Here is a 25,819-nt window from a genome sequence, read left to right on the forward strand (position 1 = left end):
CTGGGCAAAAAAGCAAGACTCTGTCTCAAAATAAAAATAAAAATAAATCAACTTATTTAGGAACTATATGATAATACTGATTTTATTTCAATTTTTAGCAAATCCTTCTCAGAATATAGTCTCTAGTTCAGAATTATACAACTAAAGGTATGAGAGGAATTTTGGAGATTATTCAGAGGTGAACTATACTCATATGAATATTATATAACTATCAACTCACTAAATCTTTAGTTAAATAGTTTCTCCCCTTGCGTCTCCCTGCCTGCTTACTGATAATGTTCCATTCTCATATTGGAACAGTGGAGAGAGAGAGGAAAATAAGAAATAACTAGATTTATGTTAAACATTTGTCATCAACTTGATTCTTAATATTTGAGGCCCCTTTTTTAAATGAGAAAAAAATACCAGTGAAGTTAGTTGATGGCAAATTAATTAGAACTGAGATCTTTCAAAACTCGTAATTTTATCAATTCCTCGGTATCTGTGAGTGCTACAGGTTTGAGTGGAAGATTTCTGCACAGATTGGACACCTTATGGGGCAAGCATGTATCTAAAGAAGAACATGAGGATACTTTGCAGGTCATTAAAAAAAAGTGAATTGTTTACCTGTGACATTGCCTTTCCATTCAGATTTCAGATGGAGGGCTTGATAAACAACTTTGGTCTATAACTTCCAGGCTTCAAGAACCAGGCAGATGCTTGATGCTTTTGTCTACCCAGAGGCCTGGAGTTTCATTTGTAATCCAGTATACCTCAAACATGAGTCCTGGCCCCTGTTTCAGAACTACTTGAGGCATATGGTAAAAATGCTGATTTTTGGCTAGACTTGGTAGTTCATACCTGTAATCCCAGTGCTTTGGGAGACTGAGGTGGAAGGATCACTTGAGCCCAGGAGTTTGAGGCTGCAGTGAGCTGTGATCACACCACTGCACTCCAGCCTGGGCTATAGAATGAGATTCCATCTGTAGAAGAAAAAAAATGCAGATTCTTGAACTCACGCCTCAAACATTCTGATTCTTTTGGTGGCAAGGAACAAGAACTTGCATTTTTAACCAAGTGATTCCAGTTTGAGAACTGCTCCTGTAGGTACTGGAAATGAGGAGGAATAGGAAGATGGAACTAAAAACACTGGAGGAGAATGAGAGCTTACTAACTTCTACTTACTCAGTGGCAGATAGCTAGATTCACCTTAAGGTTACTGAGTCTAAAGCCATGTCATTTAGGGACACCGTAGCTGGTGGTGTGCTGAAAATTTGAAAGTAGGACAGAAACTTGGTAGGAAAAATTGATGTGATAAACATTTTTCTTTATTATCTCCTCATGGTGTATATATGAAAAAATAAGCAAGGGAAAACATGGTGAATACGTTCAGCAAGAGTTGTGGTTTTAAAGTAGGAGCAAACTGAATGGAATAATTTTGCTTGAGCGAGAGGTGGTGAGGAGAGATTCAGGAAGATGAAGTGTTGTTTTATCAGAAGATTATGACCAGATGTTCTCCATCTCCACTGGAGGTATATCAACAAGAGAGTGGCTCAAACAGCAAATTAGGGCACAGAGAAGAATGAATGACCTGAAACAGGCTATTAAGCCTTAAAATAAATGATCACAGAACACAGATCTTTTCTAGACAAAAAATTGTAAACTATGGAGAACATTCTTCCACAGACACAAGAAGGGATGAGCCAGATGAATTTTTAAGATATTGCTTAGCTTTCTTTTAATAAAAATCTTTGCTTTAGATTTGTCACGTATTCACAATCTTTAATAACCCTCTCATGAAAATTTAGACATCTATTTGTTATTAACACGTTAGGTTAACTTATTTGAATTTGCCAAGACACTGGTAATTTCTTTCTTTTATTACCTTGCCAGTTTCTTTGTAAGATTTAAAAAAAAAAAGAACTCTTGATATTTAAATACTTCATTGAAGAGATGATTAGGAGCTAGAACTTTATCCTTATATGTTCAACTCATCACTCAGTCTAATTGTCTTTAATATGCACTGTCTTTAATCAGGACTCTGCAGCCATTTAATAATTTCTTCCCTCAAATATCTATAATTGGTCTTAACTGCTTTTACAGCTTATTGACATGTGGCCAAATGCAAAATCAAGAAGAGCAGGCTTGACTTACTTGTTTTTTTTTTTTTTTTTTTTAAGACGAGGTTTCACCATGTTGGTCGGACTGGTTTTGAACTCCTGACCTCAGGTGATCCGCCTGCCTTGGCCTCCAAAGTGCTTGGATTACAGGCGTGAGCCACCACGCCCGGCGCAGGCTTGACTTATTAAGCTACATGTTATCACATGGGTATGCCTTAGATAAGGTCAGTGGTTTGATATGTACTCACCATCTAACCCCGTTTGTTCCTTTTACTTTTCATAGCACTTTCCCATCCTAAAAGTAAACCCAGGGGCCCCTGAGCTGATTTGGCAGTTGTTTTGATTTGAGAATTCCTTGAATATGCCAGCCATTGGCGCTGAAGCCCAGCAGTAAGTCCCCATCAGTATATAGTTCCAGCATAGTTGGCAGCCATTGCGTGAGGGCGAGAAAGAGGTCTTGGGTGTTGGGTTGGTATTGCTGGGATAGCCTCATGGTCCTCAGGCTCCTTAGCCAAGGGAGACCTTATGGGAAAACCAAACAGGAATGGGACCCAAAGTTGGGCTGGTAGGGGCACCAGACCTCTTTAGTTCCTATCACTTACCAGATAGATATGCAGTAATTAATATAATAATGAAAACATCAGCCTCATAGCAACCATTGTCTGTTTTTTTGGTATTCCACCAGCATTAAGGGAAAATGAATGGTGGAGTTCATAGTTTATATATCTTCAATTTTACTAAACCATCTTTTGTTCTCTTTGTAAGTGAAACTTTAAATAATTTAAACATTTCTCCCATCTATGATCCTGGTAACGTAAAATACGTGGGTAAATATTATTTTCTGTAGATGATACCTAATGTCATGTCCTGATTTTAAAAGGATTAGGTGCAAAGCTTATTAATTCTCAATTATTTGCATTATTCATTTATTAATAAACTTTATTTGGTATAGGTAAAATTTTAGTAAATCATAGATTTAATCTTTCACAATATTCTGTTACAACCAGTTTAGATTGTATATTTAAAAAAATACAAATTATAGAGTAACACAGAGGTATTTTGGGTAGATATACTTTCACTGTTGTGGTTTTTTTTTTGAAAATCTAATGATTTTGGAATTTATGATCTGTAGAAAACTTGTTTTAATTTCAATTTTATTAGAAAATTTACAATAATAATAAAAGAAGCGTAGCTAGGAAGTTGCTGAGAAAAGTAATTTAGAAACCAGTTTAGCTTCAAGGGCAAAATTGTAAGGAGACCTAGATTGTATGACAAAGTTTAGATCCAAGAAATAGAGGATTTGAATTAGTGATGATTGATGATCATTCATGTATTCTAGTATTACATTAAAACATTTTATATAAATGGTGTTTTTAAGTTTGGGTTTGAGAGTTCTATTAGGTTGTTTTTTTTTGAGATAGAGTCTTGCTCTGTAGCCCAGGCTGGAGTGCAGTGGTGCCATCTCAGCTCACTGCAACCTCCGCCTCCCGGGTCCCGGTTCAAGCAATTCTCCTACCTCAGCCTCCCAAGTAGCTGGGATTACAGGCATGAGCCACCATGCCCAGCTAATTTTTGTATTTTTTTAGTAGAGATGGGATTTCACCATGTTGGTCAGTCTGGTCTTGAACTCCTGATCTTGTGATCTACCTGCCTCAGCCTCCCAAAGTGCTGGGATTACAGGCGTGAGCCACCACGCCTGGCCCCATTAGGTTTTTAATTTCATATTAGAAGAAAGATTAATATACTAAGAAACTATTTTCATTTCTATGTATGTGTTTTTTTCTTTTACTTTTTGGATGAGAACGAATTTCTTTGACTGATAAAAGACAAATATCTGTGCTGCTTACATCATCTTTTCTTGTTATGGTATGTTACCAGTTTCATTTTAAACTGAGTATTATCCTACCACTGAAGTAAATTTTAAAGATTTATCAAAAACTTAATTCTGCATTTTGATTAAATGAAAAATATTATGTTATCAAACTTCGCATGTATTTTGGGGCAGTATCATGTATGATTGAGGTTTTTTGTATGCTGTGGCTGGAACACATGTGTGAAGATTTTGGTTTCTATTATATTTCTGAAAAATATCTCTAGGACAGAGAAACGATGTGTAAGATAGTAGATATTCAAGTGAAATGTCTTTTAAATTCATTTCAAAATCCAGAAAGTTATTATTTAGGATCTACTCTAAAACCGAGAAGTTACTCTTATACATTTCCTCCCTCACTTTTCGTGCCCAATTGATAGCCATATCCTGCTAGCTTACCTCTTAGATGTGTTGAAAACTCATGTACTTCTCTTTCCTTTATCTTCCTCTTAGTTTAAGCTACCATTACCTCTTTTCTCAACAATTGTATTAATTGCCTAACCAGCTCCCTGAGTCAATTTTTGGTCTTCTCCAGTCTGCTCTCCATATTGCCACCAAAGTAGTCTTTACAGTCACTACATCTGATTTATCACTCTTTTCAGAATCCTTCTACAATTTCTTATGGTGTTCACAGGTTAAAGACCACAATCCTTAGAACAACCTTCAGAGCTCCTTCTACCTCTCAGCTTTATAAGACCATAGCAGCATGCAGCAAGGGCTTTCTCTGCGTGTGCTTACTGTTGTATCTGTGGTGAGAAAGTTCATAAGGGTGTGGCTTTAAAACCATCAGAAGTTTTCAAGGGTTAATTTTTATCCTTACCTCTAGGATGTGCTACTGTATTTATTTACATACATGACTATTTTGTTTTAAAGGTGGCAGTTCTCATTCCTTTCCGTAATCGCCATGAACATCTTCCAATTTTTTTCTTACATCTGATTCCAATGCTCCAGAAACAAAGGCTGGAATTTGCCTTTTATGTCATTGAACAGGTGAGAATATTTATCATAGTTGTCACTAAGTATACTAGAATCTAAACTCTTAGATATGGTTAGAGTAAACATGTTTAGGATTAAAAAGGTAACTCAAATTCTTAGTTTTATAATTGGGTGAAATTATATTTTGGATTAGGCCTATATATTTCTTATAATACTTGTAATTTGGTCAAATGAGTTAATTGGCAATCATGTTTCACTTTAGTATGATAGCCTCATATTTGAATGACATTCTAAACATTGGATTGTCAATCTATGATTTTTAAAATAACTTTATAGCTGATATTTACCTTATGGGATTAAATGTGTCTTTGACTTGTATTATTCCTTTTTATGTGTTCATTAGGCTTATGCTCTTTATTTTTGAAAACATCTGAAAATTTAATTTAATTGAGAAACTGCTTATTTTATAATTTAGGCTATTTGTCAGCATTTAGACTCAGGTACAGACATCTGGACTCATAACTGGTACAATTCAAACTTCTTTTCTAAATTATACTGAAGCACCCTACAGTTACCTCTGTTGAATTCACAGTGTTTAATTTGAAAAGACATTCCAGTTTATGACCCATGAATTTAACTACAGAAAAGGAAGGAAAGTTTTTTTCTTTTTTTTAGCATAATAGCAAAGCATAGGTAATTCTTGATTGAGGATTCTTGTACTATGGGATACTTACTAGCAATCCCTGAAAATCAATATTGTGTTAACTTTGTTAGGTAATCGGGGCACCTGAATGAGAGCTAGGTAGTAAACCTAAAAACAAAAAGTAGTATACATTAAACATTTTCTGTCCTGTTTTTGGTTTTTCATTTTCAAAGTCATCTCTCTTGGTAGGGAACCTTGACTGTTTTTGTTGCAGGGTATAGACCCAGCTCTATAGTTGGTAAGTCAATAAATATGAATCCAGTGAACTGACAGGTCAAAAAAAAAAAAAAAAAGCTTACATTGCATGAAAGACTAAACTATGTGATGCCCAAGATCCCTTCCAATTTTGAGATTCTATGATACTTTTAGAAGAGATTACCAGGTGGAAAGTGGAATTTTAAAACATTGTCAAAAAAATCTTATTTGTTTTGTTTCTGAACAGATGCTATAAAGCTGAATAGGTCATAATTCTTTAACATAGTTAATTCAAATGGAGGTGAAATGACACAGACTTACTTTTTGTAGTCAGTCTTTGTTTAAAGGCTGTAAAGTGTAAATATAAAGAAAGAATTTAATTTGCTACATTACTTTTAACATGGATAGTATGATGTTTTGGAAACCTAAAAAAGGTCTGATAATACTTGAAGACCAGTTCTCTGTGCCAGCTTGTACCACTTTGGTATTGTCACCTCATATTTCACATTTAAGTGTATGTGATAGATGGTGATTTTCTCTTAATGTATACTGACCTTTCCGATTGCTTTACATCATTGCCGGCACTTGGTATGATCAGTCTTTTTTAATTTTAGCCATTTTAGTGGGTCTGTAGTAGAATCTTATTTCCCTGATGACTAATGTTGATCATCTTTTCATGCGCTGATTTGCTACCCACATGCCTTCTTCGGTGAAGTTTCTGTTCAAATCTTTTGTTCATTTTTTAATTGGGTTGTATTTGTTTTACTGAGTTATAAGAGTTCTTTATGTATTTTAAATACAAGTCTTTTCTAAGACATAAGTTTTGCAAATATCTTATAGTCTGTGGCTTGCCTTTTTATTTTCTTGACTGTTTTTTGAAAAGCAAGTTTTAAATTTTGATGAAGTCAATTTACTCTTGTTTTTATACCTTGTGCTTTTTGTATTATATTTGAAAAATTGTTCTCTATGATTTTCTCTTTCTTCCAGAAGCGTTATGGTTTTAGCTCTTACACTTAGGCTAATTCATTGAGTTAATCTTTAGATATGATATGAGCCAAGGGTGAAGTTTTGTTTAGTTGTTTCGTTACCACGTGTTGAAAAGACTGTTTTCACCATTGAATTGCTTTGGCACCTTTGTTGAAAATCACTTAATATGTACGTGTCATATGTATGCAGGTCTGTTTTTGGTCTCTGTGTTCCGTTGACTGCTTGTCAGTTTCTACTAAAAAGTCATCTAGGCTTTATTTCCCTAGTTTTCAATAGATAAGTAACAGTATAAATGATAGACAAAGTGGCCTGACTTGTATTATTAGAAATTTTTATCTTTTCTTTTGGTAGAAAGTACTCAAAATTTTTTTTGAGATGAGTCTCCCTCTGTCGCCCAGGCTAGCGTGCAATAGCGTGATCTTGGCTCACTGCAACCTGTGTCTCCTGGGTTCAAGTGATTCTTCTGCCTCAGCCTCCCAAGTATTTGGGATTACAGGCACCTGCCATCATGCCTGGCTGATTTTTGGAAAATACTCAAATTTTTATCCATAAAATGGTTATAGTTTCTCCAGTTACTTTATTCTAAATCTGCCTTTTTTTTTTTTTTTTTTTTAAAGTTTCTCCTAGCTTTTTACCTCTGCTTTTTCTCCCTGGAAATGCTTGGTATTTAATATAACAAGCATACTTCTCTGTGTATAAATCATCATTTAAGTTTTGTGCCTTATGTACTTTTGAATGTAACAGTCTACACTGTGAAATGTGACTTTTTTACTTAAAAACTGAAAATTTTTATCTACTTTGATGATAGCTGTAGTTATAGATTAGATCAGTTTTACTCATCTAGAAAAGTGCTAGTTTCCTTTGTGTAAACTTCAATTCCCCATAATGTATTGGGAGGTGAGAGAGCTGTCTCTGTTTTTAAAGGCATATTATCGTGAGAGTTCAGCACCAGTTATTTGGTGTATGTGATGAAGCAATCTTTGCAAAACAACCAAGGTCTGTGTTTTTATTTTTAAACCTTTAAAAGACTGAATCTCAGCCTTGATCAATACTAATTCAGGACCATGTATTTGATAGAGTGAGATTTTGAGCTAGAAACATCTTCACCATATTTGAAATAGAGGAGTAATTTTTCTGCTAGACAGGTACCCAGGGAGTGCTAAGCAGTTGAAGAGCAGCTCAGGAATCCTGGTTAAATATGGAGGATGGACATGGGTTCACTGCTTCTTTACAAACTCCTAAAATGAGAGTGAAAGAAAAAAAGTTTTGAAAAGTTACTAAACCTCAAGGACAGTGAGTAGTGGGTGAGAGATTTTCACATGTTTCTGTTAAGTCAGGAAGCAGATGGAGTGCTGATGCTTAGCAGAACAGAGGATGTGCAAACCCACGTGCTTGTAGAGGGCGATGTGACAAGACTAGAATCAATTTGTTGGACACACCTCTGTCTCAGTGCTGTCACAGAAGGTAGGCTGAAGCACTGCACTAAAGTAAGGAGATTGTTTAAAAGTTTGACTACAAAACAGTCAAATTCCCAGTTGCTCCTCTTTGCATGTATTGCCAGGTGATTACTCTGTTGTATCTTGTAGAAACATTTCCCAGTTTATCCTCTGGAAAAAGTGTAGCAGGAAGCTTTTGAGGGTACTGATGCAGCTATGTTGAAGGGACTAAAACCAGGGGGATTAAGTAAGTCTGCATGCTAGCCTTAGGGACCCCCAGGCCTTTCCCTGTCTGGCCTTTTGAAGCCAGCTGCCAAGTATGAATCTTCCCACCCCTCCAGCTATGGCAGGGCATAGTGGTGTCTTCACTAGAGAAATAGATTATCCCCAGGAAAAAGAGTCCAGATCTAATATTTGAAGGTCTCCCAAGGTAAAGGCCAGCCTGTCACTTACTTTATCAGCTCCCTGCAGCCCAGTTTCATTCATTCATTCAACGAAGGGGATATGGCAGTGAACAAACCAGACAAGGCCCCCTCTTTTGCTGGCCCAGAAGGACAGGCAGTAGTAAATCATTGTTTAGTATCTCCATGGCACTTGGGGAAGAGAGTGGTAAGGGCAGGTAGAGGTGCTCTTTTATGCAGAGTATTCAGGGAAGGCCTCTCTGGAGAGGTGAGATCGGAGCATCCTGGAATGATATAAAGGAGCATGCCATGCTGATGTACAGGCTGTGCATTGTGGAGAAGGCAGGAGAATACTTGGTGAGTTTGAGCAAAGAAGTCGGTGTCTCCAGAGCAGGTGGTTGAGGAGCATTCTGGGGAGGGAATCAGAGAAGCAAAAACAGAAGTACAGGATGAGGGCATGGATTATCCTGTGTGAAGTAGATTAACTCTACATAAAACCTTCAGAAGACACTAGATAAAGTGATGTTTTGGAAACCTGAAGAAGGTCTGGTAACACTTGAAGACCAGTTCTCCATGCCAGCTTGTGCCACTTTTAGTATTGTTACTTCATATTTCACATTTAAATGTATGTGATAGGTGATAATTTTATAGTAATGTATACTGACCTAATGTAAGTCTCTCCTCCACTTAAAACCCTCCACTGCCTTCTGGAGGGTCTTAAGTAGAGGAGCAATTTAATCTAAGTTTACAAAATGACTCTGGCTGCCGTGTTGGGAATAAGCTGTAGAGGGACAAGGCTAATGCAAGGAGAGCTGTTAGACAGCTTTGGCAGTTGTCCAAGTAGGCGATGGTTACCATTTGGGCAGCTGTGGTCGCGGAGGAGGTGATGAGCAGTGGTTGGGTTTGGACTGCCTTGGGTTTTAAAGTGGTATCAATTGCTGATGAATTGGATATGTAGCATGAATGATGGAGAACAGTCAAACATGATGCCGGGATTTTTGTTCCGAATAAGGAAGGGCATTGCTGCTTCCTGAGCCATGCCCACTTTCGTTTGTTGTTTTAATTTGGTTCGGGGGTGTGTGTGTGTCTGTGCTTATGTGAGTCAAGAGTGTTTTGCAACAGTACTTGCATATGTATTCTCCTGAAGGGAGGTGGGCAGGGAAGTGCTTGGTAGAGAACAGTGATCCCTGGCGACACCTCTGCCCCCCGGCTTGTCCCATGGACCTAGGTGAGGACAGGCATTTCTGTTTTTGGGCCCAAATGTTGCATTTCCCAAGACCACCCTGGCACACCACGCCCCCATCCTGTGGCTATAAAAGCCCCGAGATCGTAGCAGGAAGAGACACAAGCAGATGGACGTTGAGAAGAACACACTGGTGGAAGAGCATAAAAGTAGTACATCACGAAGAATAATCAGAGAATAAGAAAGTTACTGAAAGATGAAAATAACTAAAACAAAACTTTCAATAGAATGGCTGGTGGATAAAATTAACTTTCCAAAATAGAACCAAAGCTAAGAAAATAAGAGAATCTATCAAAGAGTACCAGTGTGTCATGGGAGTAACCACCTCAAGGTGACCCCCAGGGGTCTTTGCCTCCTTGTAATCAGACCCGGTATAGTCTTTTCCCACAGTGAATAAGGACTGCTTTGCATGGGGAGCCACATACTGTGGGAGGAACAGTACATGGCTTTTGAGGCTAGGTCATAAAAGACATTGCTGCTTCTGCATTGATCTCTGGATCAGTTGCTCTTGGGGAAGACAGGTCCCCTGTCATACGGACACTCAAGCAGCCCTGTGGCGAGGAGCTGACTTGCCGGCACCATCTCATAGCCATGTGAGCGAGTCATGTTGGAAGTGGATCCTCCTGCCCAAAGTCAAGCCTTCCAACGTGTCCAGCTGCCCAGCCTTCCAGTGTTCCAGCTGAGGCCCTGGACTTAATGGAGCAGAGATGAGGCATATCCACTCTGCTCCCAGCATTCCCTCTCCCCAGAAGCCATCAGCATGATAAATGATTTATTTGTTTGTTTGTTTGTTTGACAGGGTCTTTCTTTGTTGTCCAGGCTGGAGTACAGTGGTACAATCTCAACTCACTGCAGCCTTGACCTCCTGGGCTCAGGCTGTCTTCCCACCTCAGCCTCCTGAGTATCTGGGACTACTGGCACATGCCACCATGCCTGGCTAATTTTTGTATTTTTTGTAGAGTTGGGGTTTCACCATGTTGCCCAGGCTGGGACTGTTGCTTTTTTTAAGCAACTAAATTTTGCTGTGATTTATTACACATCCATAGATAATTAATAACATCCACTAATCATAGGTATTGTAAAGAATATAGCAGAAAAAATTCTGAGGGGAGTGAGAGAAAAATGACCAAAGAAAGATGGAGAAAATTTCCTAGAAATGAAGACATAAATCTTTAGATTAAAGGGGCCCCACATGCACACATGAATAAGATACAAATCTGCTATGAAACGTGTTAAAATTTTAGAATACGAACAGAAAAGTGAAGATATTACAAAGGTTCTTGAGTACTGGGAATTCTAGGAAAAATTACAAATGATTATGAACCAGAAACCTATGAACGTTCTCAGCAATACTGGGAAATTTTTTTTCTGGATTTTTTTCCCCAGTCAAAATGACAAATGTGAGTAGACTAATGGCATTTTCAGTCATTCATTGGCTAAAACATACTTTCCATAGGTGTCTACTTAGGAAGCTCCTGAAGAATGTGCCTCAGCAAATTAAGAATGCCAAGGAAAAGACATGTGTGATTTAGGGAATGAAGACGACCCAGGTGATATTCACCCATGGTCTGGAAAGGGCAAGGGAGAGTTTGACTTGAGAGCTGGAGAAGGAATTGATAGATGATTTGCTGTGTTTGAATGATTATATCAATTATTAATAGGTGTAGGGCATATTTCTTTGGCTTTTTGTACAAAGTAATAATAGCTGTATGGAAAACTGTAGTTAATCCCAGATTACGAAAGAAAACAATGAATTTACTCAGCACTGAAGAAATATTAAATATTTACATAGTCCTAATAATGTAAACTCTTGATTTAACCAAAATTTATGATAAAACTGTATTGGGAGAATAGCAGTAGGAGCAGGAGGTATGGTGGTTTAACTCTTCCACTACCAGGATAAGAAGTCAAGAGACAGTGTCTAAAGTTAAAGAAGCAAGAAATATCCGAACTCTCGTTTCCTCAAAATACATACATAAATACCAGAATAAACTGGAAGAGTTGAAATGTATTGCTCTTGGGGGATGGAGATGGATTAGATATGGAACTTCTTATTTCTGTTATAAACCTTGAGTATTATGTCCATGTTTAATAAAAATAATTTTTAAAACCTTAAAGGAAAGTAGTTTGTTAAAGCTGATGTTGATGTACTAGTCATAACATAATTTAACTCCCTTTTCTTTTATTTGTATTTCACTGGTGAAAAAAGAGGCTGTAAAAATTAAAGTGATTTCTATTACCTGAAGTTAGTGCAAGGACAAGGACTAAAAATTAGTCATTTTCACTCTTGAGGGAGCACTCTGATAATGACTACAATGTGTGTCTCATTCACTTCTGTTGTAATCCTTTTTTTGTTTTATAGTTTAGAATGGTTTTGACAAATGTTGCTAAAACATTGGTAAATGCTCCTTAATTTTCTTTAGATGCAGAATGAAGGTTTTTTTTTTTTTTTTTTTATTGCCAGTGTACCTTAATTTATGTTCACTGATAAAGGAAAATGGTTGTAATTTAGGGAGTTGGGTTCTGTATAATAAAATTCTATTTTTTTGGTCCCTTAAATAATGCCCTTAATCATAAGCAATCATAATAGAAACTATTTATTGCCCACGTACTTTAATGCATTTTCTGTAACAATAAAGGAAAATGATTGTAATAAAGGAAGCTGGGCTTTTTGTAATAAGTTCCAATTGTTTTTTCACTAAAATGCTCTTGGTATTTATTATAAGCATTGATAATACAAAGTTAGACTTCCCTGGTGTTGGTACTTGAGAAGGGTCACTGTTGAGTCATTTCTAGTTTTCTTCTCTTAGAATTGACAGCATATGGAAAGCTCCACTAAAAATATAAAACCTATATTATTTTTAATGACTCTTCTTTTCTTGGCACAAATAATCTATATACTGATATATTTCAAGTACGGCAGAAATATAAATTATATAAATGTGCTGATGTACCAATGGACTAGACACTAAGCGTGTGCTTCTGTTATTATAAAATAATATAGTAAGTAAATTTAAACAGTACATTTGAAAATCTTAAGGTATGTTTATTACTTGTCATTTGATTTGGGTCTAATTATTGTAATCATTTGACCGTGATGCAACAGGTTTGAAAAATAATAGAAAAAAGTCAGATGATGAAGTGTGAGTACATTTCTATTTTTTTCTCTGGGTCTGCTCCATGAAGACTGGCACACAACCTTTTAATCGTGCGATGCTCTTCAACGTGGGCTTCAAAGAGGCCATGAAAGACAGTATCTGGGACTGTGTAATCTTCCACGATGTGGATCATCTACCTGAAAATGACCGAAACTATTATGGATGTGGAGAAATGCCACGTCATTTTGCTGCAAAGCTGGATAAATACATGTATATGTAAGTAGTATGCACTGTTCCTGATATTGTACAATATAATTGCACAGTCGTAGCATTGAAATGATAGCAGCATTATGTCCCTAAATCTGAGAGAACTCAAGAATCCCAAGAATATCATCTTTAACTCCATCACGTCCTCCTGGGGAGTCAGGATACAGAGTGGCTTTTCGTTCCTCTGGGTGCTTCCTTACACAGAGGTTTGAATGTGGTGTGGTGGAAAAAACCTGGTTTCTGTGGTCAAGCACACACAGATTTAAACTTGGGTTCTCATGCTTATAGCTCCAGGACTTATAGGTAAGTCACTTGCATCTCTGAAGGTATACTCCTTGTTCACTGGTATAATAGATCCCATCCATAGAGCTGTTGTGAGATCATATATGCTCTGTGCCTGCTGGGTGGTAGGTACATAACTTATCTTGACTCCTGCCTGTTCTCCTCCACTGATGGTTTGGAGGGCCACAAAGCCCTCTCTTCTGCTATTTATTGTCTTCCTAAGCTATGTACTCTTGGCCTGCCCTTTAATAAAAAAACAAATCTTTTCCTTCTCTAATTGGAGATAATTTAAAATGTGAACAGTTATCAGAGCCGAGATAGTAACTTAAAAGGACATGAAAGAATGCAGGTGTAATCCTGGGAAAGGATCACAGTTTTCATTGGCTAATGGGAGTGGAGAGAAAAGAAAGCCATTTGTTGCTTCGGGCAGGAAGGTGTTGCTTATGTTACAGTTTTGCATGGTGCTAGTCTACGGAGTAGAGAGAAGCAAAAAGTCTGACAAAAGCAAGAAAAGAATGCTTGCTTTCTTCTTCCCCTTCCTCCTCCCCACTCCCCTCCTTCCTCCTCCCCACTCCCCTCCTTCTTCCTCCCCTCCCCTCCCTCTCTCCCTCCCTCCCTCCCTTCCTTCCTTCCTCCCTCCTTCTTTCTTCCTTCTTCCTTTTTTTCATGGTCGTTGTTATCATTAGAAAACCTTTTCCTTTTTTACCTCTGTATCTGAACTCTGAATATGAGGTTACCTTGAAGAAGGCCATCAAGGTTCACAATCTGGTTCTTACCACTTCTGGAAACTTGATTTTGGTCAGCTTGCTGGAATCAAATTAGATCCAAGGTAACCGATTTTCACTAAAAAGAAAAATCGTAAAGATCACATAAACTAAGAATTCTAAATTAATTTGATATACTTGAAAATATCAATTTCTAATGAACAAAATACAGTTGACCTTTGAACAATGCAGGGGTTAGAGTGGTGACCTCCACCCCCACTGGAATACAGTTGAAAATCTAGTATAACTTTTGATTTCCCAAAAGCTTAACTAGTTATATCCTGCTGTTAGCCAAGAGCCTTACCAATAATATAAACAATTGAGTAACACATATGTATATGTATTATATACCATAGTCTTACCATAAAGTAAGCTAGAGAGAAGATGTTAAGAAAATCATAGGAAGGGAAAATACATTTACTGTCCATTAAGTGGAAGTGGATCATCCTAAAGGTCTTCATCCTCATCGTCCTCACATGGAGTAGGCTGAGAAAGAGGAGGGGTTGGTCTTGTCTTAAGGGTGGCAAGGTGAAAGAGTTGGAGACGGAAAGGAGGCAGGAAAGGAACATTCAGTTTAACTTTTATTGAAAAAAATTGTGTATCAGTGGACTTGTGCAACTCAAACCTGTGTTGTTCAAGGGTCAGCTGTATTCATATCCATCTAGATTAATCCCTGGATTGGTAGGGCATCTTGGACGTTTGTGTAGAAATTAGAATGTAGCTCAGGGAGAATGGCAGTAGATCAAGGTGTAGGCTGCACAGTGCATAGACATCAGCTGTGGGATGAAGCCTGGTGAAGCGTCCCTGCCCCACAGTGGTGGCCACACTGACACCTGCTGACCAGAGAACTCAGACCTCCCCCACCGAGGTGTGGTGTCTCTCCCACTTTGGACAGTGTAAGATAAACACTGCAGGAGTTTTACTTGTTGGGTTTTGTTTTCTGTTCTTTAGTTTATCTGTTATACCTTCATTTTACCTACTAACTTTCCATTCTTTGTATAGTACAATTGATTATTTCCACTTAGTAAATGGAATTGAATGCTTGCTGATTTATACATGTTAGTAAACACACACGCACATTTATTCATGTTTCCCTATCTAACAATCTCAGATTTCTCCTAAACTACTAGCTTGGGCAAGAATAATCCGTCTGATGTGGGAAGTACATGGTGCCAAGAACACTTATTGGCCCTATGGAACCCCCAGCCAGTCTAATTATATAATACCAGAACACTAAGCTCCCAAGTGTGAGTCTTGAGAGTACCTTTGACCTAGGGCGAGGGCAAGACTGCTTTCTTCTACAACCCTAGGCTTCCATGAAGGAGCTACTCTTCCCTGGTCTGTGTGCCACATGAGAACCCAGCTGGCAAACAGCACGTCCTTCTCACAGTGTGTGAGGCATCTAACAAAAAGGTTCCTCCTCTGAGACAGCTTTGCCGTGGTCGCAGCCAGGTTTCCCTCTGCTTGATTTTTGGGTGCTGTGCATGGTCATGTTTTCTGTGCTCCAGCATCTGTTCCCAACGGGCACGTTTCAGGCCACAGGAATGTATTCAGGGCTACAGGTCTAGGGACGCTGCCTAAACATCAGAAAGCCAGTCTATATCTAAACAAACAATTTAGCTAAGTAAAAATACAGTTTAGAAAAGTTTTAAAACATTGTATTGTTTGATAAATTCCTTGGAGTATGAGTTAGGGAAGGATAAGGAAAATAATATCGAAATAAAAATATAGTTATTTCTATAAATATCAGTGCATTGAAAATGAATATATTTGTAAATATCCATGAGTGTTTTGAGAGTATAATCTCAACAGATAAGATCATTATAAAAGTAGGCAGCTAGAAAATTAAATGCTAGAGTTGTCTTTTGTAATTGATATTTATCCTGCTCTATATAATAATGCATTTATAATTCAGTTAATTTTTAAAATGTTACTCATTTAGGAACATCTGACATGCATTGATCGTTATTAATATATTTAATCATGTTTACTTTCGTTGTGAAAATACACAATTTTGGGGCCCTGGGTTTTGAGCCTTACAGGTTTTATTTTGAGCCTTATTTGTATACTAAATATTAAATTTCAGTTACCATAAGTGCTTTATGTTTAACATAATATATTTACATGCACTTGTTTCATTAGTGCATGTAATTTAATTTCATAAGAATGTTTTGTTTCTTGGTATACTTTACATTTTCTAATATGATTATCTGTATCGAATATAAGGGCATATTTTTGCAAAGCAAATGAAAGACTGCAAACTTCATTTCACACGGCAAACTCGTATGACTTTATTTTTAGAATACTGTATCTTTCTTTTCTAGTCTTCCATATAAAGAGTTTTTTGGTGGTGTAAGTGGGCTGACAGTGGAACAATTTAGAAAGATCAATGGTTTTCCTAATGCCTTCTGGGGATGGGGAGGAGAAGATGATGACCTTTGGAACAGGTATGTGGAGGTACAAATTGTTAACTAATAGAATTTTTATAAATTTTATTTCTATTAGGTAAACTGTAGTACTTATCTATTCCTAGAAAAGATTCTTTGGGATGGGAAATGTTTGAGGTTTCTAAACCCTATTTTCTGTTTCTCCTTTTTTTTTTTTGATTAAGACTGCTTTCTGAAATTATTGGCAGCATATAGATTAGAGCAGTGGTCCCCAAGTCCCCAACTTTTTTGGTACCAGAGACCAGTTTCCTGGAAGATAACTTTTTCATGGACCCAGGATGGTGGTTTTGGGATAAAACTGTTCCACCTCAGATCATCAGGCATTAGATTCTCAGAAGGAACACACAACCTAGATCCCTCACATGTGCAGTTCACAATAGGGTTCATGCTCCTATGAGAATCTAATGCCACTGCTGATGTGACAGGAGGCAGAGCTCAGGCAGTGATTCTCACTCACCTCCTGCTATGTGGCCCAGTTTTTAACAGGCCATGGACCTATACTGGTTTGTAGCCCAGGGGTTGGGGAACCCTGGACTGAAGCATTCTTTTGTGTTTTAAAATTGAACTCACATAACCCATTTTCATATTTTATTTCTTTATATTTTCATTTCCACATATGGTATTATAGAGTTCACTATGCTGGATATAATGTAACCAGACCAGAGGGAGACTTAGGAAAATACAAGTCAATTCCTCATCACCATAGAGGTGAAGTCCAGTTTTTAGGACGGTAAGTTGAATGTTATCTTCAGATACCAAGGTAAATAAAAATGGGTTGAACCCCAAACAAGCTGCTGAAGGGAATTTTCATAATGGAAGGAAAGTATTTTTTGCTGAAGGGAATCATTACAGAGGAAGCATTTTTGGTGCTTGTTTTGAAGAGACTTAGATATATATGTATTAATAAATACACATATTTACCTTAAAGAGCCCGGTTCGCTATTTAAAGCATAACATTTTATTTATTAAAGATGTCTAATTGTAAAAGTGTAAAATAATTTTTTCAGGTGGTATTTTTTGAGTAGTAAAATTGCTAATTTAGAATAATAGTTTAAATATTCTTAAATTATGCACAAGAATCAGAAATTGTAAAGAGCATTAGCTGCTTTAGTTATAAGATGACCTTGAATACAGTCCTTATCAATTTTCCTTTTTGAACATGTTTCTGTTACTTTTTTTTGCTTTTTCCTCTAAAACTATAGGTATAAACTACTAAGGTATTCCAAGGAGCGTCAGTACATCGATGGGTTGAACAATTTAATATATAGGCCAAAAATACTGGTTGATAGGTTGTATACAAACATATCTGTAAACCTCATGCCAGAGTTAGCTCCAATCGAAGACTATTAAAAGAAGTGGCTCTCATGGCAACATAGACCACAATGCTGGATCATAAATTTGGAGTGCACTCTTAGTGGAGGCCAGTGATTGGCTGTGTTACAGTGCCCTTTTTCTGAGAAGAGCCAGCTGTCCTCAATGTTTACAGAGTGGGACTATATACAGTCACCCTTCTCTCACCTGTCCTCCCTGCTCTGAGACATACCCCCATGGTGAGCACTGCAGAAACTAGAAGCCACTACTTAAGATTGGAAGTTAAGAGAGCTCCCTATGAAGAGAAAATTTTTATACTAAAATCTATAATTTAATTCAAGAGAATGCTTTTATTTCCATTTAAACATATTTTGTATATATGTGATATAAATTAATGTGTGCAAATTGTTAAAAAAATAAGATGTGTTGCAATTTTGCATGTAATTGGTTATACCTTTATTGGACTTTTATAGACATTTTTTATTTGCATGAAAAAAACCTCACTAAATTTATGCCACTAAACAAAGGTTAACCCTTGTGTGAAATGAAGGAACTGTCAATAATTGACAGCCAACTAATACAGTAAACTGTTATACTAGTTTTGAGCTTTAGACCTCAGCCTTTTGTGTGGAAGAAGTCACAGCTTTCTTAGGCTTTAAAGGGAAAGAAGAAAGGACGTAAACAGCTTTTCTTCCTACCAGGATTACCTATGTTTTTCCTTGCTTGCAATCTCATCTGATTTTGCTAGAAATCACAACCATATTGTTTATGCATATTGCATGAGTATTACCAAGAAAATCTTAAAAGTTGTAATGTGACATGATATAAAGGACCTCTTTATGTTAAATGTCTTTCATGTACCTCTGGTGTGTCAGGGATTTTGTGCCTCAAAAAATGTTTCCAAGGTTGTGTGCTTATACTCTGTATTTTTTTTAAATTCACAGTGAACAGCACTTTTATTATTTCCAGTTTAGAAGAGCCAAAAAAATTATCTTCATTTAAAAAGAAATCAAGTCAGTTTTTTTTAAAAGAATGATCTATGGAAGAAAACCCAATAGTGCTTATAATATACAAATGAATTATACTATTAGATAAGAATTAAATGTTCTATTTTTATGAAGATAAATACTTAGCAGATGAAAACAAATTTTAAGTTTAGTTCTCAGACATAGAATTTCGCTTTTGGAGGGGACCCTTGAATGTTAGTCAGTTTCATTCAAACTATATATATATTTTTTTCACTTTTAAGAGATTATATATCTGGTGTTAATTACTAAAATTTCCTTTCTAAAAGTATAATTTAATAATCTTAAAATACATGATCAGTTATTAAGTGCACTGATACTATAATGTCTTCTATATGTAGTATCTTGTATGTTTCCATGAGTGTCAGGACTTTGTCCAGCTGTCTTCATATGACAGTTCTCTGAAAAAGGTCTTACTACCTGATACCAAGTACATATCTTAATTTTGGATGAAGTTTTCCACAGCAAAGCCAAACAGTATTCTTTTTTGAAAATTAGCAGTTATAAAGATTCTTTAAAATATCTTGATATTTTCACAAATTTAAAACAAGAAAATAAAGTGACTCTTCAACAACAATAGGAATCTATATGTGAGAGATATTTGTATAATATTTGCCTCAAGGATTGTTTACCTGAAACAGAACTATGGTTATTTATCTCAGATTGTAAGTTTTATTTTGAATGGCAATATTGATAACACAAATGACCACAAAATAAATTATAAAATAATTGAAATTCTTACACTTTGAGAAAATGGATAGCTTCTCTGTTATGATACCAAACAAAATATTTTCATATTTATTTATTAGAAATATTTCCAAAATATTTATCTTTTGTGGTACTAAAAATAATGAAAAATCAAACTTTCTGAAAATTACAATATTTGTACCTTATTTATCAGTTCATTTTCTGTGTCTATTAGTAATGTAGTTTTAAAAGTCAAACTGGGAATGTTAATGTTTGTTGATCACTAATGTGATGGCATAATTAACCCAATAATACCGAAATAGTGGTGGGGAAAATTAGGACTGTTTCTGAGTCTTACTATAAAGGAAACATTTTTTTCTCTTTTTAATATGGAGCTGTCCACATTGGTATCTTTTCATTTTTATATGCATTTTACAGTTTCAAGGAAATTTAGTACTACTCGTATCTGCCTTATTAAGTCTGACGTTAATTTTTGTTTCAGGAGTGAGATATAAACATTTTGCTTTTTTTCAGTTTTGAATATGGTTTGTTATCCTGTGAAAACCCTCACTAGTTTGCTTTTTGTTTGGTTTGCTTTTTTAGTGTAGACCTAAAATTATTTTTGCCTATAAACAGTGACCTTAATATGTTTCTGTAAGATTGACAGAGCTGTGCCCAGTTTTCTTCATTGTATGACAATAAATCTATTACATAAAGATTAACAAATACATTGCAAATGCAAACTATCTTCTTTATAGTATGTTTGGAGGATTTATTAATGAGCATATATTGATTGCCTTTTCCATATCAGTGCAATGCTAGGTATGTCTATGGAAAGAGTATTATTCATTTCTAAACAAATGAAGTCAAGCAAATTGAGATCTTTCTGAAATTATGAAGACATCCTCTGATAACTTATCTGTTGTATTTCCTAGTCTCAAAGTCAAGAAACCTGTATATGTGGACCTGGGGCTAATAGGAGGTCCCTATGGCACTAACTGGGAAAATTACACGGTGCTTTTCAACTACAGAAGGAAGTAATGATTAATGAGCCTGTCTGTAGAGAAGAAAAGGGGAAGAGTACGCATTTGCTGTAACATTGTATCTAATTCACAGTGGCGATAGTTAATTCTTTGCCAAAACTAGGGTTTTATGAGTATTTTTAAAATCTACATTTAAATTTTTGTTTTTGTGAAAAGGTATTCAGTTAAGACTATACTATTAAGTAAATACAGTTATGTTTTAAAAACTTGATTATATACCGTTTTCCCAGCCAAGATACTTATACCTATTCTAAAACAAAATGGAAAAATGTCCAATACAATATTCTCTTTCTGGAGGCTTCCTACAAGTGAAAGCAGATTTTGTGTCATTTTATTTGGCCTTTGCTTGTCTTTGATGTATTTCTTTATGTATTTTTTGAATAAATACTACTATAGATTTATTGTCTTGGATTTGCAAGTATGCCTGTTGAGAGAACTGAAATGGTCATAGTATTTATCAGAAAGAGGAAGTGTACTTAAGATTATTTTACTTATTTAGATGAAAGGCTTCTATATAAATGCACTGAAATAAATGGTAGTAATTTCTTGTATTCCCGCTTCTTTTTTTGCTTCTCATGGAAATGTTTGTACTTTTTTATCATTGTCTTTTATGAAATATAATGTTCTAAAGACTTTGTGTGAAGATGTAATTATTTCCTTCTCAGGAACTTTTTTGGGTTACCTGGGTTTTTTTTGTTTGTTATCCTAAATTTTTAATTATTGATGACTATTTTGGTTGACATTAGGGTTGCTATATAAGCATAAGGTAACCACAGCTTAAATACATTTGGAGATCATCTTATTCCTTTTATCTCAAAAAGTAATGTTTAAGTATTTTTCATTAGTACAACAATTAGTAATCTATTATATCAAGATAAATATTTAATAATTCATTTTTACCTTAAATTTTCTTCTCCCTGCCCTTCAGTAAACTAAGCTGGTGTACTATGCTCAATTTACTGCTTGTTTTCCAGGTATCAGGTAGTACCGATTTTTAAGGCAAAGAGCCAAATCTCAAAAATATTTAAGGACTAGATTTGTATTTGAGACTAGATTGTGAGATCATGAGTTTTATCAACTTACTATTTGTGAAATGAATTGTAATTATTTTATGTATAATAAGATCTATAGGGATATTGTTACTGCATGTCATAACTAAAACCAGTCATTAAATCATAATCATTTAAAACCATGAAATTTAGTCAGCTTAGTCTGCCCCACTGTGGTACTAATGTGTCCTCTGGTAAAAACATAATAACTCCATTTAATGATCATATATATATGTGTGTGTTATATATGATTGTTATATATTTGTATATTTGATCTTATATATATCCTTGATATATATCATATATATATACACACACACAAACACATACACACTTTTTATGCTATCTTTAGACAAGGATTTAAGGATGTGGGTATATTCTGGACCAAAATTTTATTTAGAGAAGGCTGTTCTTAAGGAGCATGCTCTTGATTTAAGTGACTTCAGAAAAGTGATTTACTACTCAACTATACAATGAAAAGAAACAAAATACAGTGTGAAAAATAGAACTTGCATCTTTCTCAACACATTCCCCTAACAGCTTTTGGTTGCATGCCCTTGCTAATATAATCTTAAGTGTGTGCTCTGGAGGATCTTGAGAGGTATCAGACATTACCTACCCTCAAGGTGTTTACATCTTCTGTGTGTAAAACTGATGTAGTAGAAACATGTGAAGAACCACATGCCACCAAATGAGGGGCTCATTTCTGTCCTTTGCAAATGTTGGTTGTCTGTTTCACTAATGGAGCATCTTTGTAGGAGCAGCTTTTCTCTGTACATATTTCTCAACTATAAACGTATGCTTCAGAAGCGTTGTTGAAATAATTGTTCTTCTGCAATAGACCTTAAAAATTTGCTTAAGGATTTTGCATAAGGTGGGCTTTGTGGAAGGTGAGGATTATAAGCAAATACTGTGGAATATTTACTTGTAACTTAGACTGATCTGAGTTTGAATTCAGGGCTCCTCTGCCATTATCTGTGAAACAGTAACAAATTTTCAAATCTCTCTTGTCGTCAGTTTCCTGTTCTCTCAATTGAGGATGATGATCTGTCCGAGGAAAACTGAAATGATTAAAAATAAGCTAACCCTAGTAGAGCATTTAGCACAGTGCCTGACACAGTGAACAAAAACTTGGCTCATATTAAGTCAGTTTTTCAGCTTTAGATTAACAAGCTTTTCTTTCATGCATATTCTTGGCTTATATTTAAAGAATGATACTGCATTCTTCAATTGAACTAGAAAACGAAGTCAGTGATTACCCTGTATGTGATGGTGTATGTGAACAATTAGTAAAACTGGCAAAAGTGTACAATTGAAATTTGTCTAATAGTCATAAGAAATGTAGCAAATAGGAATCAGGGTCCCTTTCCTCATGAGGTTGTGTGATTTTAGATAGATGATATGGAAAGCACACATTACAATATGTAGTTCATGGAAGGCATTCAGTAACTCAGAGCTTCTCTCAGTATCTTACTGGAGGAAGTCAAATATCCCCAATGTGCCTGAGTCCCTGCTCTCTCTCTCCTACCTTGGCTTTTGGGCCTGGCTTTTCACACATACCTGCAGTTTGATTGGAAGGTCCTTCCTCTGCCTTCCATTCTCTCCCTCTTCGGAACAATACTCACTTTTAATAGTGTCCAGTAGAATGTTTTGTGATGATGAAGATGTTCAATGTCCATGCTGTCCGATGTAGTAGTCACTAGCTTCATGTGGCTCTCAAGCACTTAAGAGGTCAGTAGTAAGGGTAAGAAACTTGATTTTTGATATTGTTAAATTTTAATCAAATAGCCAAATGCAGCAGGCAATCTCTTGTACTTCTAAAGCTTTAACGCCATGGACCCACTAGGCATATACAGGACGTTCCCAAGCCTTTATCTCCAGCTTGGAATTATTATTAGCATCTGACCCATTATCAATTTATTGGTCATCCCAACCTGTTTGTTCATAGAAACTTAAAATTCACCAGGTCCTTAGCCAAATGTATCAAATCCCTCTTCAAAACCTAGTCTTTTCCTGTATTCCCACCCCCTTAGTAAGTCAAAGCATGAATCTGAGTCATCATCCTCCCTTTTTCTCCTCCACACAGTCAACATTACCTCTTAATTCTCTCTTCAGTCCATTTGGGTCTTTTGTTTCTTCAACAACTGCCCAAACCTTCCCAATGTTTTTTTTTTTTTTTTTTTTTTTGAGCTAGCGTCTTACCATATATCCCAAGATGCACTCAAACTCCTGGACTCAGGTGATCTGCCTACCTCACTCTCTTTTCTCACTGTAAGGATATAGCTTCTTTGGTACCATTTTCCATATTGCCACAGAAATTGTTTCTTTTGAAATACCACGTTACGTTGCTGAGAATCTTCTTGGGTCTTTCCACTGCCTACAGATGAGGTCCAAGTATTTTTGCTTCTCATACCAGGCCCTTCCTGATCTGAATACTCCTTGTCTCTCTGGGACAGATAACTCACCTCTCATTCCTGGATCATCTTTTCCATTCCTTAGCCACGTATGAGCTGCTCCAAGAGGCCTGTATTTTACCGTTTGCCTTTGTACACAATCTTTCCTGTCTTATCCACCAGAGGATCTACATAGGTTTTTTTTTTTTTTTTGAAACAGGATCTGGCTCTTTTGCCCAGGCTGAAGTGCAGTCGCACGATCTTGGCTCACTGCAACCTCTACCTCCTAGGTTCAAGCAATTCTCCTGCCTCAGCCTCCTAAGTAGCTGGGATTACAGGCACATGCCACCATACCCAGCTAATTTTTGGATTTTCTTGTAGGGAAGGAGTTTCACTATTTGCCCAGGCTGGTCTCAAACTCCTGAGCTCAAGTGATCGCCTGCCTCGGCCTCCCAAAGTGCTAGGATTACAGATGGAAGCCACTGAGCCTGTCCTACATACCTCTTTGACTCAATAAGCTCCTCTTTCCCATAAAAGAAGGAAAGTTCCCAGAGAAGGAAGCCTTCTCTGGCCAACCAATTTGCCACTCCTTTCACCTCTGCTCACAGTACCTAAACCATATTAAAAGCATGGCCTACACTGTTGCATGTGTTTGGTTAACAAATTTTCTTTTCTCCCAAAGACTGCTGGCTATCTGAGAGTAACAGTGTCTTATTTATTTTTATACTTTTATCTCTGGGATAGTGCTCAATGAATGAATGAGTCTGTCAAGGGAACACTTTGCCATCGATTAGGGAAGAACTAAACAGCATTCTAAATTACTGTTCTATTAAAACATATACCTCGTATTGACTGGATTATGTTAGGATCAGTGCCTTCATTATGACTGTTAAGGGCCATTTTTAAAATGTGTGACACACCTGTGAATATATCTGAATAGAGAGCCCGGCTTTTTTATACTCAATATATTTTTTAAATTAAAAGGGATCTTCTAAGTCAAAAAGTTAATAGAGGTTAGTATGTAAGAGAAAAAATAGCAAAAAATTCATTGCCAAGATCATTTTTGTTTTTTAAAAAATGAAAAGTGAAGTCACCCCTCCCACGAAATATACAGTATGATGTGACCATAATATTTTGATGAAAGAGTATGAGAGCAGATTGTGAAAGCACCTGTTTGGCTTATTAAAGAGAAAGTGTCACTTTATCTCTGGAGCATAATTTTCATCTGAGGTAGTTTTAACAATGTATCTAGTTAATTTCCAAGGATTATGAGACGTTCTTTACACAATTCTCACCCTCCACCCCTCTGTTGCCTGCTTTTCCTTCTCCCTTCTCTTCCACCACCATCTTTGTCAGAACCAAGAACAGTCATGATGGCTATTAATTTTCCTGGAGTCTCTGTTAAATCCCATTGAGTGTTTTTGTTCCAGCAGAACACGGTCACTATGGTAACTAGATTTCCCTTTTATTGTACTCTTTTTTTCTCTTGACCTTGGTATAAATGGCATTTTGCATAAGGTGATTATGCAGTCTTTTAGCCTGTTTAGCAGCTTGGGTAGCCTTGCCTTTATTCTCTCCAACAC

At 36.3% G+C, this 25,819-nt stretch overlaps 1 protein-coding gene across 3 annotated transcripts in view; it reads left to right on the forward strand.

Annotated features, from left to right (window-relative positions):
• The window catches only part of B4GALT6 (beta-1,4-galactosyltransferase 6), a 60,225-nt gene extending 38,798 nt beyond the window's left edge, over window positions 1-21,427 (forward strand). For all 3 annotated transcript variants that reach the window (XM_012447247.3, XM_064379313.1, XM_064379314.1), the window contains 5 exons: window positions 4,843-4,959; window positions 13,057-13,244; window positions 16,606-16,728; window positions 17,357-17,458; window positions 17,931-21,427. In XM_012447247.3, coding sequence (XP_012302670.1) covers window positions 4,843-4,959; window positions 13,057-13,244; window positions 16,606-16,728; window positions 17,357-17,458; window positions 17,931-18,078 — 678 coding nt within the window. In that variant the 3' untranslated portion in view covers window positions 18,079-21,427. The remainder of the gene's footprint in view (window positions 1-4,842; window positions 4,960-13,056; window positions 13,245-16,605; window positions 16,729-17,356; window positions 17,459-17,930) is intronic.
• Window positions 21,428-25,819: the final 4,392 nt, after the last annotated feature.

The sequence above is a fragment of the Aotus nancymaae genome, unplaced genomic scaffold (genome assembly GCF_030222135.1).
Source record: "Aotus nancymaae isolate 86718 unplaced genomic scaffold, 86718_ANA_hifiasm-v0.15.2.pri h1tg000020l, whole genome shotgun sequence".
NCBI lineage: Eukaryota > Metazoa > Chordata > Mammalia > Primates > Aotidae > Aotus > Aotus nancymaae.